General features: G+C 36.5%; 1 protein-coding gene across 1 annotated transcript; it reads left to right on the forward strand.

The window, feature by feature from the left end:
* Window positions 1–2,861: 2,861 nt before the first annotated feature.
* On the forward strand, window positions 2,862–10,141 carry LOC140981629 (cinnamoyl-CoA reductase 1-like). The gene is made up of 6 exons (XM_073448054.1): window positions 2,862–3,019; window positions 3,104–3,276; window positions 3,397–3,582; window positions 8,668–8,830; window positions 9,035–9,221; window positions 9,885–10,141. Exons 1-6 carry the CDS (start codon window positions 2,899–2,901, stop codon window positions 10,027–10,029), a joined length of 975 nt encoding a protein of 324 aa, XP_073304155.1. The 5' UTR covers window positions 2,862–2,898; the 3' UTR covers window positions 10,030–10,141.
* Window positions 10,142–18,660: the final 8,519 nt, after the last annotated feature.

Consider the following 18,660-nt stretch of genomic DNA (forward strand, 5'->3'; position numbering starts at 1 on the left):
TAAGAAATTTGATAACTTGCATGCTTGTGGTATACGTGGACCTTCTAATTTTCGGGACGTTACAACGATGCTATGGAATCATGGTTGTGGGCTTCTAAGAAAGGGGTTGGTCGATTTTTGCTAAGTGAGGGAGAAGAAAATTCTAGTGTTTTAAAATATGACATCCAATATTATATTTATAGATTTCACGGATTGACTTATAATCATACTAGGACTCTTGAATTAGAATCTCATTAAGACTCTTAAGTTATAATAATCTTATTAGTATTCTAACTTGTACATTTTATTTGTCAAAACTCTACTAGGTTTTATGATCTAACTAGGATTGCTACTAGTTAAAGTTATATTAGGATTCTCAAATCCTATCATTTAATCCATAGTTGAGTCATGATCCCATGTTGTATTTTCAACATTTTATAATTCTTGATAATACTTGATATAGTACAATTAAATAACATTAATTAATTAATTAATTAATTAACTAATTAATTCTAGACACCTCTAGAATATTACACAAGAATCTTATACTTAGTAGACACTACTACTAATTTATTATTTAATTAGTATATTCTAAATTTACAAAATAATAATTATGAACTCGTTATAAACCCGATCGATGAACTAACAACGTCGATGTATCGATGGTACACATATCGTTCACATAATGAAAAATGAAAATTTCGAAGACCGAAAATTTTCAATAGCCCATTTTTTGCAGCTTCCAGTTTTGTGAATTCCTACACTAAAACAGACAGTTCCGCTCTCCTGACTTAATTAGCAGTTAAACTAACTTCTATAAATTCCAATAATGGAATACACCTATAAACTTCTTTATAAGAAAACTTTTTGATCTCCATCAAACTAAATTCGTCAGATTCAACTATTTGAATTCAACTATCTCAATGAGAACATAGAATTCAATACTTGTGTGACCCTCAATAGTTCTGGGATACAGTTAGTCGTGGGTTCACAACTTCATATGATATGAATTCACAAGAAAACTTTGGTTTTACAAATTTTGTAATAACCCACTTCAGATAGGAGTTATATAAGACCCTGTAATTAATTATCCGGTAATTTGGTATAATTAGAATAATTATTGAGTTGTAAATTAAAATAATTATTTATATCAAATAAATTCAAGAAGTGTGTTAAAAATATGTATTTTAGAATATCGGAGAATTTAACGATATAAAATACATATAGAGTTTAAATAACACACGAGAGCAAAATAAATACAGACCGAGTAAATGGGCTTGAGTTACTATTTTAGTAACCAAATACACAATATATAAATATAAATATACATACACACAACTTACCTTAAGAGAGAGAAGGAAGTAAAGGAAAAAGAAAAGAATGAAACTTTTCCCCAAACCCCATTCTTGTCACCCTTGGAGCACCCACGGCAAAATCGCTATATCTCCTCCTTCCGACGTCGAAATTTCGATCGGTCTAAAGGGTTGTCTTCCTAACATCCTAAGCTTCGATCCAAGCCATAAATCGCGAATTTTGAGCAAGGAAGCGAGCAAATCAAACCTCCATTTCGTGAGCCTTGTTTCTGTGCAGTAGTTGGTGTGCTTCATGCATGGCATATTGCATTTTATTATATGATTATGCATAATTTATGATTATTGTTGTTATTGTTAAACTGTTTCTTATCAGAATCCTAACCTCAGTTGTTTTGTGGGGGGACTGTTGTGGTTGCTATTGGGCACCATGGTAGATCTCCCGAGTCATTTTGCAGCATCAGGCCGAGGTTCTGCCAGTGGAGCTCGGGATTGAGGTTGGATTGCTTGGTTCTGTTCAGTGAAGTCTCTCAGTTAGTATATATGTATGTCTTGAGTTTGCTTCAGTGTTGTATTGTAGTTTATTTGTCAGAGAGATGTCCCGTGTATCTGTAGTGGTATTTGGTTGTTTTTGTGATGTTCTGAGTTGACTCTGTGATATTTATGATCTGGTGAGTATTTGATAAGCTTTAATTTCTACTTAGTCCTGGCCAGTACGGCTATAGGTTGTTTAACTTCGATTTTGGTTTTTATGACTCTAGTTGGAGTATATTTTGATATAAACTGATGATTGAGTTTTCGGGATGTCCTACTTACGGGAAGGTCATGCCGAAATTTTTCTAGGCTCTGAGGTCCATTTTAAAATATTTTAAACACTTTTCCGCTGCAAATTTAAATTAAATAATTATTGTTTGATCATTAATTATCATTAGAGTAAATGGACCTCACAAGTTATCAACTACCTACACTGAAACTCCTAGTATACTTTCCAACACCAAATACAAATGACTTACTGCCTCTATAACCTTAAGTTTAAACAACAAAACACAACTCTCTAACAGATAACTTGAACAACTTGAGTTGATAGGGTAGAACAAAGTGATATCTGATGATCAATTAGTGAAATATGGATACTCTAGATTGACTTTAGAATGACTAGCTAGAGAAATAAGCTGTCCAACTTGAAGAGTAGATGATCGGACTTAGACATCCAACTCAAAACCTGTAAATATATTAAAAATATAGTTGGATCATGAAACACCTCCATGTTGTATATTATCACCAAAACTTAGCAATTACAATCTAAAAATGTGCATTTGGATTTAGTTATTATTTAAATTCATAATTTACTAATATCAATAAATTTCAATTTGATATAATAAATCAATTATAAATTTAATTACAGTGCAAGTAAAAGTTATATTTATTTTTTTAATTTTAATTAGGTATTAATTAGGTTTTAATTTTAATTAGGTATTAATTAGGTAAACAATGAAAATAAAATAAATAAAGTGAATACAAAATTAATTTTTTGGAAATTACGTTTTTCTATAAAATGCAAATAAAAGAAATAAGCTCGCTATCCCAAGCTTGAGTGACCTACGCTTTAATGGAAGAGAAACAAGGAGAATTAGTTTGTGTAACAGGTGGGAGCGGCTACATCGGCTCATGGCTCGTTCAGCTTCTCCTTCAGCGCGGCTACAGCGTCAACGCCACCGTCAAGAATCTCAGTTCATTCCTCTCACCTTTTGATTTTATGGAATTGTTGCGTAGTTTAGCTTTCGCTTACTGTTTCCGTACCTTTTGCTCCTCAGAAGATGAGAAAGAAACGAAGCACTTAGAAGCGATGGAAGGAGCTGAATCCCGGCTCCGTCTTTTCCAGATGGATTTGCTTGATTATAATTCCATTGTTGCCGCCGTTACCGGTACCGCCGGAGTGTTTCACCTTGCTTCTCCTTGCATTGTCGATCAAGTCCACGATCCGCAGGTGCGTACTAAATTAAAGAAAACATTTTGCAAAATGAACTGAATCTTACTGTTACCGGACTGTTCGGAATCTTTGGACTGTTCGGAATCTTTTCTGTTATCGTGATACGTTTTATTTTAGCGTGAATTATTGGATCCGGCAATTAGTGGCACCATTAATGTACTGACGGCAGCCAAAGAGCTCGGCGTTCGACGGGTGGTTGTAACATCTTCAATATCGGCTATTATTCCCAGTCCCAATTGGCCGGGTGATGTGGTTAAGAATGAAGATTGCTGGGCAGACGAAGAGTTCTGCATGAGAAATGGGGTAATTTCTGAGTTCCGATTTATTGCTTTTAAATTGCGCTCGGATATATTTGTCGTTGTTCATTGAAATTCTTACTATTAGATATATATTACGTGGCACAATAATACACAAACTCAATACACACACTCTAGAATAAACCCATCTCTTGTACTGTATATAAGAGCAACTTCTTCATTGAATGGATTTTGATGATTTCCGATCAATTCGATCACTCTCTACTTGTAATATGGTATCAGAGCGGTAGAAATTGTGCGATTTAGCTTTCTGCTCTCTAGCGTCGTCTTCCATGGCGAAGGGGAATCAAGCCAATAATCAAGAAGCTCAATCTGCTACTCTGGTGTCTCGAAGTCATGTTGAAGACTCCAGTAGTCCTTTCTATTTTCAAAATGGTGATCATCCAGGTCTAGTTTTGGTGTCTCAACAACTCACTGGTAACAATTTTAATACCTGGAATTGAGCTATGATTATGGCGTTAACCGCGAAGAACAAGCTAGGTTTTGTTGATCGCACAATCGTCCAACGACCACCTAATGATTTGTTGTATGGTGCGTGGCTACGCTGCAACAGTATAGTCATCTCTTGGATACTCAATTCGGTTTCACGCGACATTGCGGATGGTCTGATGTATATTCCTACAGCATCGGAAATGTGGATCGATCTCAGAGATCGATTTCTTCAGAGCAACGCTCTGCGCATTTTTCAAATCAAAAAGCTGCTCGGGGATCTTCATCAAGGTTCAATGAATATTAGTGCTTATTACACTCGTCTGCGCACTCTTTGGGATGAGCTCAAGGATTTTCAACCTATAGTTCCTTGTCATTGTGGATCTATGAAACAACTTGTGAATTTCCAAAATCAGGAATGTGTACTCCAGTTTCTGATGGGGCTTAATGATTCATATGCTCAGACTTGTGCACAGATTCTTATGATGGATCCTCTACCTGTAATTTCCAAAGTATTCTCCCTAGTTATACAAGAAGAACGTCAACGCTCTATACATCAGAACTTGTCCCAAATCACAGTAGTTCACTCTTCAAATGCAACTGCAACAAAAAGTTCAAGTTCCTTTAAAAATTTGATAAACAAAGTAGGAATGATAAGCTCATTTGTTCTCATTGTCATTACACAGGTCATACCGTTGATAAGTGTTACAAGCTTCATGGATTTCCTCCTGGTCATCCAAGGTTTCAGCAACAACAGTCACGTGGTCACATTAATGCTGTCAATGCTCCTCACGATGGTGTTAATGTTCCCTGTGCTGACACCTCTAGCCAACCTACGTCTCAGTTAGGTGATAGCTTGACTCCGAGCCAATGCCAGCAACTTGTTACTTTCCTTACTGCACAACTTCGCCTTGGCTCTGCCCCTACTCAGGCTCAGCAGCAAGAAGAACCTTCTGTGTCATGCTTCCATGGTACACTTCTTTCTTCTCCACACTTTCACACAGTGAGTTCAGAGTGGATCCTAGACACAGGAGCTACTCATCATATTTGTTGGGCATTGTCTTCATTCCAATCTTGTAAACCTTGTACTATATCTGTGAGATTACCAAATGGTGCCTCAGTCCAGGCCACACACATTGGTGTGGTTTGTTTGTCCTCTGTCCTTGTCTTGCAAGATGTATTGCTGGTCCCTCAATTTCACCTTAATCTTTTGTCCATCAGTTCACTTACTGCCCAGACTTCTTGCTTAGTCTCATTTGTGTCTGATTCTTGTTCTATACAGGATCCAGCAACCAAGAAAGTGATTGGGATGGGTAGACGCATTGGCAATCTGTATGTCCTCACTGATTCTACAGGTATATCCACACCAACAGTTTGTAAAGTTTCTTCCAATAAAACAGATCTTTGGCATTTTAGAATGGGACATCCATCTTTTACAAAACTTTCTGTTGTAGGTCACGAATTACATTTTCATCCCATAGTCAATGATGTATCACACTGTTCTATTTGTCATATGTCCAAGCAAAAACGATTGCCTTTTACATCTAATAGCTCTATTTCTGAAAATCCTTTTGATTTGGTTCACATAGATGTTTGGGGACCTTTTTCTCCTGTTAGTGTGGAAGGTTATCAATATTTCTTGACTATTGTTGATGATCATAGTCGTTTTACTTGGGTTTACCTTTTAAAAACTAAGTCTGAAGCTATTACTGTTTTTCCCACTTTCTGTGAGCTCATTCATACTCAATTCAATAGGCCCATTAAAGCTGTACGTTCAGATAATGCCCCGGAGTTAAACTTCTCCACATTTTTTCAGACCAAAGGCATTGTTCATTTCCATTCATGTGTTCAACGACCTGAACAAAATTCAGTGGTTGAACGCAAACATCAACACATCTTGAATGTTGCAAGAGCACTCTATTTTCAGTCACATGTCTCCTTATTGTATTGGGGAGATTGCATTCTTACAGCCATTTATTTGATCAATCGCACTCCTTCTCCTGTTCTTTCTCACAGGACACCTTTTGAGTGTCTTTATCACAAAGCTCCATCTTATTCTCACTTAAAGGTTTTTGGGTGTTTATGCTATGGGTCGACCCTCCTCACTCATCGCACAAATGAGTTTTTTCCTCGGGCAATTCGGTCTGTGTTTCTTGGTTATCCCCATGGTTACAAGGGATATAAACTTTTAGATCTTGCTGCTAACAACATTTATATATCTAGGGATGTTTTTTATGAACATATTTTTCCCTGTAAAGATGATTCTTCTTTTTCCAGTTATTCAAATTTTTTTTCGGACCAAGTGTTGCCTACTCATAAAGCTCTTGTCCCTCACGATCATCTCAATACTCATAGTCCACCAACCAACAAACAAACTCGTGTTCGTACCAAACCCGTGTATTTGACTGACTATCAATGTTACGTCCTCCCTTCTTCCACCAACAGCTCTACTGCCCACCCACTTGTCTCCTACATTGGGACTTCTCATCTTTCTCCTTCATATAAAGCTTTTGTTCATAACATTTCCTCCGTTTTTGAACCTCATCATTATTCTCAAGCTGCCTTGATCCCTGAGTGGCGACAAGCTATGGTGGAAGAGGTGCAGGCTCTGGAAAAGAATGGGACCTGGACTGTGGTCTCTTTACCACCAGGGAAAACACCAGTTGGTTGTCGATGGATTTACAAAGCCAAATTCTTAGCTGATGGAACTTTACATCGATACAAAGCACGTTTGATAGCCAAAGGTTATACACAACAAGAAGGGTTGGATTACCTTGAAACATTCTCCCCGGTTGCTAAGATCGTCTCAGTTAAAGTCTTGTTATCTCTCAGTGCTGTACACAATTGGACATTGCTACAACTTGATGTAAATAATGCCTTTTTACACGGTGATTTAGATGAAGAGGTTTACATGTCTTTGCCTCTTGGTTATACAAAGCAGGGGGCGACTTTACCTTCTAATGCTGTTTGCAAGTTGCATAAGTCTTTGTATGGGCTCAAGCAGGCGTCCAGACAATGGTTCTCTAAATTTTCCTCCACTCTATCAACTCTTGATTTTTCTCAATCACAGGCTGATCATTCGATGTTTACTCGGACACGTGACAACGTTTTTCTTGCATTGTTAGTGTATGTTGATGATATTGTGGTGGCTACCAATGAACTTAAAGAGGCTGAAGATCTCAGGTGTTTGTTGCACGGTCACTTTGCACACAAGGATTTGGGCCCCTTGAAATATTTTCTGGGCATTGAAATTGCTAGATCTCCACAAGGTATTTCCATGTGTCAAAGACATTATACTATTCAATTACTGTCTGAGGCTGGCTATCTCGGGTGCAAACCAAGTTCTACACCTATGGATTCTAACTTGAAATTAAGTCAAGAGGCTGGAGATCTTCTCCCTGATCCTTTGGTGTATTGAAGATTGGTTGGACGGCTGTTATATCTCACAGTCACTCGTCCTGATTTGTCCTTCTCAGTCACCAAGTTGAGTCAATTTATGTCCAGTCCACGGACCATCCATTTGCAAGCAGCTTATTCAGTTCTTCAATATTTGAAAGGAACTCTGGGACAAGGTTTGTTCTATAGCTCAAGTTCTGATGTCCGATTACACCTATTCTGTGACGCGGATCGGGCAGCATGCTTGGATACTCGCCGTTCTACTAGTGGCTATTGTGTTTTCCTTGGATCTTCATTGGTTTCTTGGAAGGCTAAGAAACAGCATGTTGTATCCCGCTCCTCTGCTGAAGCAGAGTACCGTTCCATGGCAAATGCAACGTGTGAATCTATCTGGATTATTTCCCTTCTACAAGACTTGGGAATTTGCATCAGCAAACCAGCTACCTTGTTTTGTGACAGCCAAGCTGCCATTCACATCGCGTCCAATCCGGTTTTTCATGAGCGTACGATGCATATTGAACTGGATTGTCATCTTGTTCGTGAAAAGCTCCGAGCTGGTAGCATCAAACTTCTGCATGTTTCCTCCAACAACCAATTGGCAGATTTGTTCACCAAGCCTCTACTTCCAGCTCGTTTTCATTTGTTACTCTCCAAGATGGGTGTCAATAATATCCACTCTCCATCTTGAGGGGGCGTATTAGATATATATTACGTGGCACAATAATACACAAACTCAATACACACACTCTAGAATAAACCCATCTCTTGTACTGTATATAAGAGCAACTTCTTCATTGAATGGTTTTTGATGATTTCCGATCAATTCGATCACTCTCTACTTGTAATACTTACTCTGAATTAGTCTTTCTCCAAATGCTCATGGTTGGCTGAATTTTTGCCCAAAAGTCAGATATTTAAACTTTAAAATCCGAGTGTTCCATTTATTTGTATCAAATTTTGATAGCACTGCTTGAAACTCCCAAATTAAGATACGGAAAAAATTAGAATTAAGGTTGGAAGAAGGTATTCCTTATCTAATTGGCGATTCAATTGTGGGCTGATTTCCACAAACTTTGTCAATTGGATTAATCAACAAATATGAGCTAAAAAGATTAAATTTTGTTCAAATTAGTTGATGACAGATAAAATCGATATTCTAATATAGAAAAGCCCTTGACTGTAGGACAAAATTGCAATCTTGTGCAATGCATTATTACAGCAAATTTACATCGAGTCTTCTTTTTAGGTTTGGTATCCACTTTCTAAAACGCTAGCTGAAAAAGCTGCTTGGAAATTTGCCAAGGAAAATGATCTGGATATTGTTGTTATGAATCCTGGGACTGTTATGGGTCCAATAATCCCTCCAACACTGAATGCAAGCATGTTGATGATTCTTCGCCTTCTTCAGGGTAATAAAATTTCAATATGTTTCAGTATCGAAAAGCTTGGTATGGAATTACTTTGTTATCAAAGCGAGAGATGAAAAGATTTAGCCAATGCTGTCATTTTACCCCGAGCTTTGCTTTCAATGATACAAGTTTTGAGAATTTAGTGATCCACTTGTTTATCAAAGCTAAGATTGATACTGATTATGGTTTTTCGATTTAACATAGGCTGGACGGAAGTCTATGAGAATTTCTTTATGGGATCTGTGCATGTTAAAGATGTGGCTCTAGCACACATACTTGTGTATGAAAATACATTGGCTACTGGACGCCACTTGTGCGATGAGGCTATTTCTCATTATGGTGACTTTGCTGCTAAGGTTGCAGAATGCTACCCTGAGTACAAGGTGCCTAGGTAATTTTCATCTACTCATAAAACATATCTATGATGTGCTACATTCTTGCATTACATTAGTCTGTTCGATGAAATGTGAACATTAAACACCAGTATAAGCCAAAGCCTGTTATTACAACAGACTCCAAGTGACTCTTGCCAATATGATCTCCCGCGTCTTGCCATTTACTTTCAACTTAGTTCCAAAAATTTGTCTGGGGGATGAAAACCCCAAGAAAGACAGTCCTCAGGTGCTAAACCTTGTTTTGCACTGCATACATGTACCATTAAGTAATTAGCTACTGAATATTGATTTATTAAAAAATTTCATTCACAGTTGCTGGGATGTGAATGGTAAGATTGGATGAATGGTTAACACCAAAATGAATCAAATTATAGACGAACATATTATAAAAAGTTTGGGTGGTCAAAGAAAATGAGAGGAAGTTCAGAAGTATCAAGGGACGTAATTTATTTAGTATGGATCTATTTGAAGATCATTTAAACTTCAATTTCAAATACTTATTATGGAAAAGAGTCTGCTATTAGCTTCGGGCCAACTAATTGGTTTGAGGACAATGGCAATTGCAATGACATTGTTTTTCATTTTTATTTCCACTTTTTGGTGCGATATTTTCGAATCACATTTCGTGGATACTGAATATAACATGTAGTATTTTGTAGACTACCAGAGGATACTCAACCTGGATTACTGAGGAGTGAGGATGCAGCAAAAAAGCTTATAGATATGGGTCTACATTTTATCCCCATGGAACAAATTATCAAGGATTCTGTTGAGAGTTTGAGGAGCAAAGGATATATATCTTGAAAAAATAAGTTATTTGTTAGAGTACGTGCCTAACAAGGTATGAGATTTATTGAATCTACGTCAAAACAATATTTATTTTAATAATGTTAAACTGTTTTATCCAGCTATGACATTTACTATATTTATATATTAATGCAAGTTGCATAAATAAAATATTTGAATATAATATATTGTCATGATACTAATGCAAGCTGAATAGATAAAATATTTGAATATAATATATTACCATGAAACCTATCTCGCAACGTATATCGTAAAATTCTTTAAGCAGTGTATTGTATATTCTAAATTTTTTTAATCGATTTTGCCGTCTAAAACAAAGATAAATATCGTTCGAGCTCGAGAATATCAATTTTGATGTTAACGCCAATGGTATGGGCATAGAGATGTTCAATCATTAAGATATATGATCATATGAAGGTTGTATTGAACAGCTTTTTCTCGAATTATCATATCTTAAAATACTAATATTTTAACATTTGCGAAAAATTTAAATTTTTTTTATTAAATAATTTATTAGCTTTTAAAATGAATTAACGCTCACCACTCATACTATAATAATATTAATATTAAAACTCCATCATTTAAAATAAATCTCCAAAATCCAATTAATCCAAAAATCCAAAAATACTAATTTAATTTAAAAATAGTCTAACAAGATTATAAATTTAATTTTCTTATCACCAATCTTAATAAATCAAAAGTCAAAGTAAATAGTTTTAAAACAAGCGTAATAATATAACTTAAACTACAAGGTCCTCGGGTTTGTGGACACCTCCCGTCTCCTCAACTACATCATCTGCATCGATCAAGTCTAGTGAGTCTAATGACTCAGCATGCATAAACCGTGAATAACGAATAATACGTAATAAAATCCATTTAATTTAAATTTAGCTTGTACATAAAATATTATAAGCATAAATATGTATAACGTGACTTCCTTACATATACAATTTCATAAAAATTATAAAATCATATTTTTCATACTTGTTATGCATAATCATAAACGTAAATAGTTTTGCGTACAGTTTTGTTCAATGCAAGTGGCCCATACACATAAATCGTTTGATCAAACTAAAACACAATAATGGGCCGACAGGGATCATCATAGCCCTTGGACTGGATGTGCGCTCCCTAATATAACATAATCCTCCGAAGAGGTTGGAGAGGTCATCAGACACGTTCTCCGGCTTCCAAACCCGTAACATAATTTGGCCACAAGACAAATCGCATAGCTCAAAAATAATTATTTTACATGTGATACATATTTAAGAACATCGTGGACTTCGTTGGAACACCCTGGACATACTGCCATATCCTTAAAATTTAACTAACTAAGCTTTAGCACAAAAGCCCAAACGTACACACTCCCGAATTAATTAAAATAGCCTACGACATACCGAATGACTCGGGACTCGAGCCATACTTATCCAACATCTTAACCTACTGTCCAAGAGCCTAAACTATCACCGAACCATAATCGAACCAACTTAAAACAACCTACAATCCATAGAACCAAACCTGTTCCAAGGAAACGCGCTACGACCCATCTGCGCTTCTAACGACTCCACGCTTAAACCAACGTGAACCGGACCCGACCCAGACCCTAGAATCAATTCTTAGACATCCCATGAGACCCTGGTTGAGCCCTTTCCAGCCCAGACCCGCAGCCCTGTAACGTACCGTACTTTTTCTACTTAAAATTTGCGGGAAAAAAATAAAAAAAAATTTCTTAAATAAGAAGTAAACCTTCAGTCAAAAGCTATTCATCCAAAATATTTGTAATACAAAGATCACAAATAAAGTTTGCTAAAAGTGTTTGTTTAAAATCTCATAACCAGAACATAAATCAGAGTATTTTGATCATTGCATAAAACTTCAAAACATGGCGGTCCGCGGGTTTAACCTTCAACTCAGTCCAAGCCAGCTCCTTGGTCCCCACCTCCAGCCTCCTCAACATACTCATCACCTGCATTGATCAAGTATAGTGAGTCTAAAGACTCAACACGTATAAACTGGAAAGTAACGAATAATACGTAATAAAACAACATGCAACTTTAAAATAGGGAATACATACATGAAACTGGAACTTGCATAACTAAAACCTTAACATACGTACATACATACATAGACGTGCCATCAACATAAACTTTTCTTAAAACATGCTTGCATACTTGAACATACTTAAACGTACATAACTTCGTCATTTTGCGTAGAGGCATGTTTCAAAGCAAGTGACCCATACATAATAACTGCCTGATCAGACAAACCACAGTACTGGGCTGACAGCATAATAAATGCCTGATCAGACAAACAACAGTACTGGGCTGACAGGGACGTATCCACTTCCACATACATGAGATCCCCGTTCATGCTTTAACGGGTGGATTGGTCTCCGTTCATGCTTTAACGCTTTCCAATCTTGATCTAAACCCGTTCATGCTTTAACGGGGTGGAGAGGTCCTCGGCCACGTTCACCGACTTCCAAACCCAATCATAATTTGGTCACAAGACATTTAGCATACATCAGAAACTTGAAATGTTTTCTTTTTGCACGTCAACATACTTACTTGGCGTTGAGGGATTGGTTGAATCTCGTTTGGGGCCGCTGCTGCAACATACTAACGTGAGTTCGAACACTTAACTTCATAACTTAGACGTAAGAATTCGTGCTCACCACCGAAATGCATAAATAACTTATATCGTTCTAATTCGTTCGGGAATTGACCTCTTTTAATCGACGTACTAACCCATGACATAGAATCCCAAAACAAAACGATATCGTGTTCTCAAAAATGAGAGTACACGGACCCCGTGCACCCCTCCGGCTCAGGGTCCGTGTAGGTACTGTAAAAGACTGCTCGAAAAGAAGTGAGGACATGGACCCCGTGCCTGGGTCCGTGTAAGGGTCCGTGTACCTGCGTAATTTGTAACCCACGAAAAATCCAATACTTGCGATGCTTATCATTCTAGACTTGATTGTACGGACCATGAACCGACACCTCGAGACCCATCCTAGGATGCTACTACTTTGGTACCACTCGTACAACCACCCCGAATCAACGACATCCAACCTACGACATGATACAACTCACAAACACGGAAATTGACACCAAATCGTTTTCTACGACTTCCAATGAATTTAAGTGCCTATTGACGCAAACCGGTAATCCAAATACCAACCCAACATCATACTAAGCATACCTATACGCAGCCACGATCACCCGTCGATCCCCAACGAAGCCTGAAACAATAAAACTTCAAGAACGCATCAATATCATAATTTTCGGAAAAACGCAGTTTGAGCAGTCCCACAAAAAAACGCCATAACTCACTCAATTTTTATATAAAATTTTCGAATTTTATATCAAATCGAAGGTTTCGAAAAGTTCTACGATTTTTATGTTGAAAGTTTTCTCAAAATCACAACCAAAAATTCGCAGTATTTAGAAAGACAGCAAAAACGTGATTTTAGATCCAAGAACGGTTTCAAAAGTGATCTAAACTTAATTGCTCAAACTTCTACACAACATTTCCATGATCTTCATACAAAATACATTGCAACGCATACTATGACATGATCGACGCAGAAAGAAACATAATATACGTGCCTTTTGATATTTAAAAATACCGTAGCGACGATACCGAAGCGGAGATGGCGCGAGGATTGATCCGGGACGACGTGGCGCTAAAATCTTTGAAGAAAACACACGAAAATTGCTGGGAATTTAATGGGGAAGTAGGGCGGCTGCTTCTCGGAGTAGGAACCCTAGTTTTTGCTCTTCAAAATAATAAAACTGAATTGAAAAGATGTGTTTGCGTGTTTGTGTCGTGTGTGTGTGTGTGTGAGTTGTGTAGGTAATTAGGGGTAAATTAGAGCTTAATTGACTAATTAAGTGGTAATTAAAATACTAATTGAAATATTAACCCCTTATAATTTACTACACATCCCAAATTAAAATTTAAAACACAACATGGATAAATTTTAAAGGTTTTAAATTCCTAAATCACCAAATAAATAATTAGGCTTTAAAATGCTTAAATTAAATAAATTATTTAAAACGCCTCATTCTCAACTTAAAATAAAGTACCGCATTTTAAATTGCCAAAAATCGTCACCGGTCTTTTCCTCGGTTCCGCCTCGAATAATAGCCTGAAACATAAAACTCGAAAAACATTTTAAGGTGCATGACATAACATAATGCAATTTAAATAAATAATGCATCATTAAAAATAACTTTTAAATTTAAATAATGATTTAACCATTAAATAAATGCATGGAATTTACGTGTACTGATTTTGGGCACTATAAGCCCAGCCACAAAACAAGCCAAAGCCGTGAGCCTCCCTATTCTTGTCTCCCTTTCGACGCAAATTCCATGTTTCTGGTTCCGGACTTCTACCCAACCAACCAGCCCATGAACCAACACACCAAGACTCATCATAGGACCCTAAGACATGACCATAACCACTGCCCCAGGCCGTGGACTGACCCAAGCCCCTAAAACACCAGAAGCCGTGCACCAACCTTCGCGTGAGACCCATTTTTTTGCAGCTGTAGTTTTCTGATTCCAGCTTTTTATCCAGCCAACCAGCCCATGAACCACCCTATTTAGGCTCCCCCTAGGACTCTAACTCACGTCCCTAACCATAGCCACAAGCCCTAGACTAAGCCCTACCTTGGACCGCAACACCCGAAGCCGAGACAGCAGCCCACTCGCAAGCAAAATTGTACAGGCCACTCCCCACGACTCCACTCTATTCCAGCGGCTCCTACCCTTTTCAAGTGACTTATCAACGTCTAAACACACTGCAAATTACTGTCATACACAGCAGCAACATCCAGGCATTCCAACAGAAGCGTGCGATCCAAAGAAACTCAAGAAACAATAACTTTATGCATAAACGTCCAGATTCTTTTTAAAACAATTTTGATCCTTATGCAGCCATATAGAATCGTTTCTCATGCATTTTTATAATCAAATATCAATATATAACATGATGTATGCATAAAGAAAGGATTAAGACATGCCTTTACGTTTTTAAACGCTCGAACTGTCAAATATCGTTGCGGGGAAAACAGTGGGCGATCGGAGTGGCATTTTGGTTGTTTTTCTTGCGTAAAAGGGCCGTGAACCAACTGTGCTATGTGTGGGTGTGTGTGATCGGTGATGATAGAACCAAGAAAAGAGCAAAAAAATTGAGGCTGCTAAGCTCGAGAATTCTCGGCTGTTTGTGTGTGTGGCTAAGGTTTTTTAGTGTGTGTGAGTATGTGTGCGTGAGTTGTGAATTGGTTTTGGTGATAGGGTTAGGTCTCTTTTTTATAATTTACTTAGGATATTAATTAAGTGTTTTAGTTTAATTAAAACTCTAATTGAATTTACTAATTAAGCCCTTACAATTTAATTTACTAATTTAACCATCCAAATTTTAAATTAAGAGACCTTTAAAAATACTATTTTCTTGACTTAAAATAAAAGTGTAACTTAAATTCTTTAATATCTTAATGATCTCTGAACTCCTTCCCCCGGTTCGCCATAAAATTTTCGGCTGAAATCGAAGACTCGAGAAAATATTTTAAATTCGTATAATAAAATAAATATGTATGAATTTAAAATTATTTAACACATAGCATACTTTACTTAGATTATAAATAAATAAATAAATAAATTCAATAATATATGGGGTTTACGTGTACTAGTTTTAGGCACGACATTTCCTTCTCCTCTTAAATAAATTTCATCCTCAAAATTAAGTTTTACCAAACAACTCTGGGTAGCGACTCCTCATGTCGGCTTCGGTCTCCCAAGTAGCTTCTTCGTCGGAATGGTTCAGACACTTGATCTTGACTAACTTGGTAGCTTTGTTCCGTAGTCTCCTCTCATGTCGGTCTAAAATCTGGATAGGCTTTTCTTCGTATGAAATGTTCTGTGATAGATGTAACGGTTCAAAGCTTAGTACATATGAAGGATTGGCCATGTATTTTTATTGGAACATTTCATGTTCGCAATCTTGATTTTGATGTTAACAAAACTTGTTATTGTATTTCTAACATATTTACTCAAGTATGAAGTTATTAAAACAAGAAGCAAAATGAAACTGAATTCTGCACAAACTGAATTTCTGGCAAGCTTCGGTATTTTGATGATAGCTCTCAGCTGTATGATTCAAATGAAAATCCGTTAATCTGATTGATCAGAAAACTCAATTTCAAACAAGTCGTATTTCACGTCGGTTGGGCAAAATCGGATGTTATCAAGGTCTAACTTGTCACTGAATTACCGAACTGATTGCACGAAAACAACAATCAGTTGGTTATGAGCAGTTGCGGTATTTTGATTATATCTTTCAGCTCGTTTATAAAAATAAAATGATTCAGTATGCGTTGGAAAGATAAGACGATGATCTACAAATCATTTTTAGAAGTCAAAGTCTGAATCAAATCTTAAGATGCTGATAAATGACGATGAAGCTACTGGTTTTGCACAAACTGAAATCACATAGGCTGATTTCAGCACACCAGCTGAAACTGAACTAGTTGAACTGAACCAAACCAGTTGAACTGAACTGAACCAGCAGCTGACCAGCTGAACTGAACAATCTGCTGACCAATTAAATTGAACCAGCTGAACTGAACCAGACCAGCTGAACAGAACCACTTCAGTTGAACTAAACCAGACCAATTGATTAGTTGACCATAGTTGACCACTCGAGAAAATGTCCAGCAAAGCGAATTTGACCGTTGTAATTTCAGAAACAGTACAAAAACTTTCCAAACGGTCATATTCTTGTGTCTAACGTATATATCATTGTTGGAGCCTATAAATACAACATCTTGAAGATAAGACAAGAGCTTTTGAAAAAGATTCAAAGCATGGACAGTTAGCATGAAGAAATCAGCTAGTTGAGAACGCAAACCTTTGTGTGAGGATACATTTGAGATGTACACTATAAAAGATAAATTCCTCACACACAATCACTCACACATATACAAGAGAGTTGAACTTCAAATATTAGTTGAGTGAGTCCTTACACAAAGACGTAAAATATTGTGTTTGTAGTTTTTGTATATGAGACATTAAACAATATGTTGATTGTGAGGTGCTGCCTACAATCTTGAGTGCTAGGAGTTCAGTTAGACAGTAGCGTAAGTCCTATCTGAATGGGTTTGTACAAGTAGTTGTATAAATCAAAGTCTTCTAGTGGATCCTTCACAAGGAGAAGAAGGGGTGACATAGGAGTATTTGAAGTCTCCGAACATCCATAAAAAAATTCGTGTCTATTTGTTTATTGCATTTACTAATCATTTTCATAGTTTTTAAGATGCATTGTTGAAGCATTTTATGTGTTCTTCAAATACCAAAATATTGCATACCAAGTGTTTGATAAAATGCTTCTACTAAAATATTTTTACTCATTCAACTTGCATATATTTTAAATGCTTTACAAAATATTTAATCTGTTTTTACGAAAGATTATTTCGAGTGTCTTCCGATTGGTTTAAACACCAAACTTGATTTAATTCATCGCTGTTCAATATTTCAAGACCGAGCTATTGTAGCTCAATGATTATCCTCCTAATGATCCTGTCAATTGGTATCAGAGCGGGTTGCTCTTGAAAGAATATTGAAACTGATTTTGATGTTTAAAATTCGAAAATTTCAGATTTTTTAAACATATATATGTAAATCTGAATTTTCGTGCAGCTTGCAGCGACCGTGGAAAAAATGACATATCTCCTTGTTCGAGTGTCCAAAAAACAAACCGTTTTTTGCGTTGCAAACTAGAATCATAGAGGTTTACAGTTGTATAAAATTGTAGCCTATGTATGCTTGAGAAAAAGTAGTTTATTTTTTGAAGGTAGAGCATATGTGCTGGGGCAGAAATGAGCCATTGAGAAAATTGGTTATTCACTCCTCTAGTTTTATAAATTTCAAACTTTCAACAATATAGGGGGAGAACTCATTATAATTTTAATGGAGAGATTTTTTTTAAATATTGAGGAGGAGAAAATTTCGCCTAAAATATTTTGAAAATATGATTTTTTGATTCACACAAAAAAGGGGATAAATATGATAATTGAATCGATTGTTTATCCAAGTTTTGTAATCATCAAAAAGAGGGAGATTGTTGGAACATTTCATGTTCACAATCTTTATTTTGATGTTAACAAAACTTGTTATTATGTTTCTAACATATTTACTCAAATGTGAAAATATTAAAACAAGAAGTAAACTGAAACTGAATTCTGCACAAACTGAATTTCTGGCAAGCTTTAGTATTTTGATGATATCTCTCAGCTGTTTGATTCAAATGACAATCCACCAACTTGACTGATCAGAAAACTCAATTTGGAACAAGTCGTATTTCACGTTGGTTGGGCAAAATCGAATGTTATCAAGGTCTAACTGATCGCACGATAACAACAATCAGTTGGGTATGAGCAGTAGCGTTATTTTGGTCATATCTCTCAGCTCGTTTATTGAAATGAAGCGATTCAGTATGCGTTGAAAAGATAAGATGATGATTTACAAATCATCTTCAAAAGTCAAAGTCTGAATTGAAACTTAAAATACTGATAAATGACGATGAAGCTACTGGTTCTGCACAAACATTAATCAGCTAGGCTGA

The sequence above is a fragment of the Primulina huaijiensis genome, chromosome 1 (genome assembly GCF_012295235.1).
Source record: "Primulina huaijiensis isolate GDHJ02 chromosome 1, ASM1229523v2, whole genome shotgun sequence".
NCBI classification, from domain to species: Eukaryota; Viridiplantae; Streptophyta; class Magnoliopsida; order Lamiales; family Gesneriaceae; genus Primulina; species Primulina huaijiensis.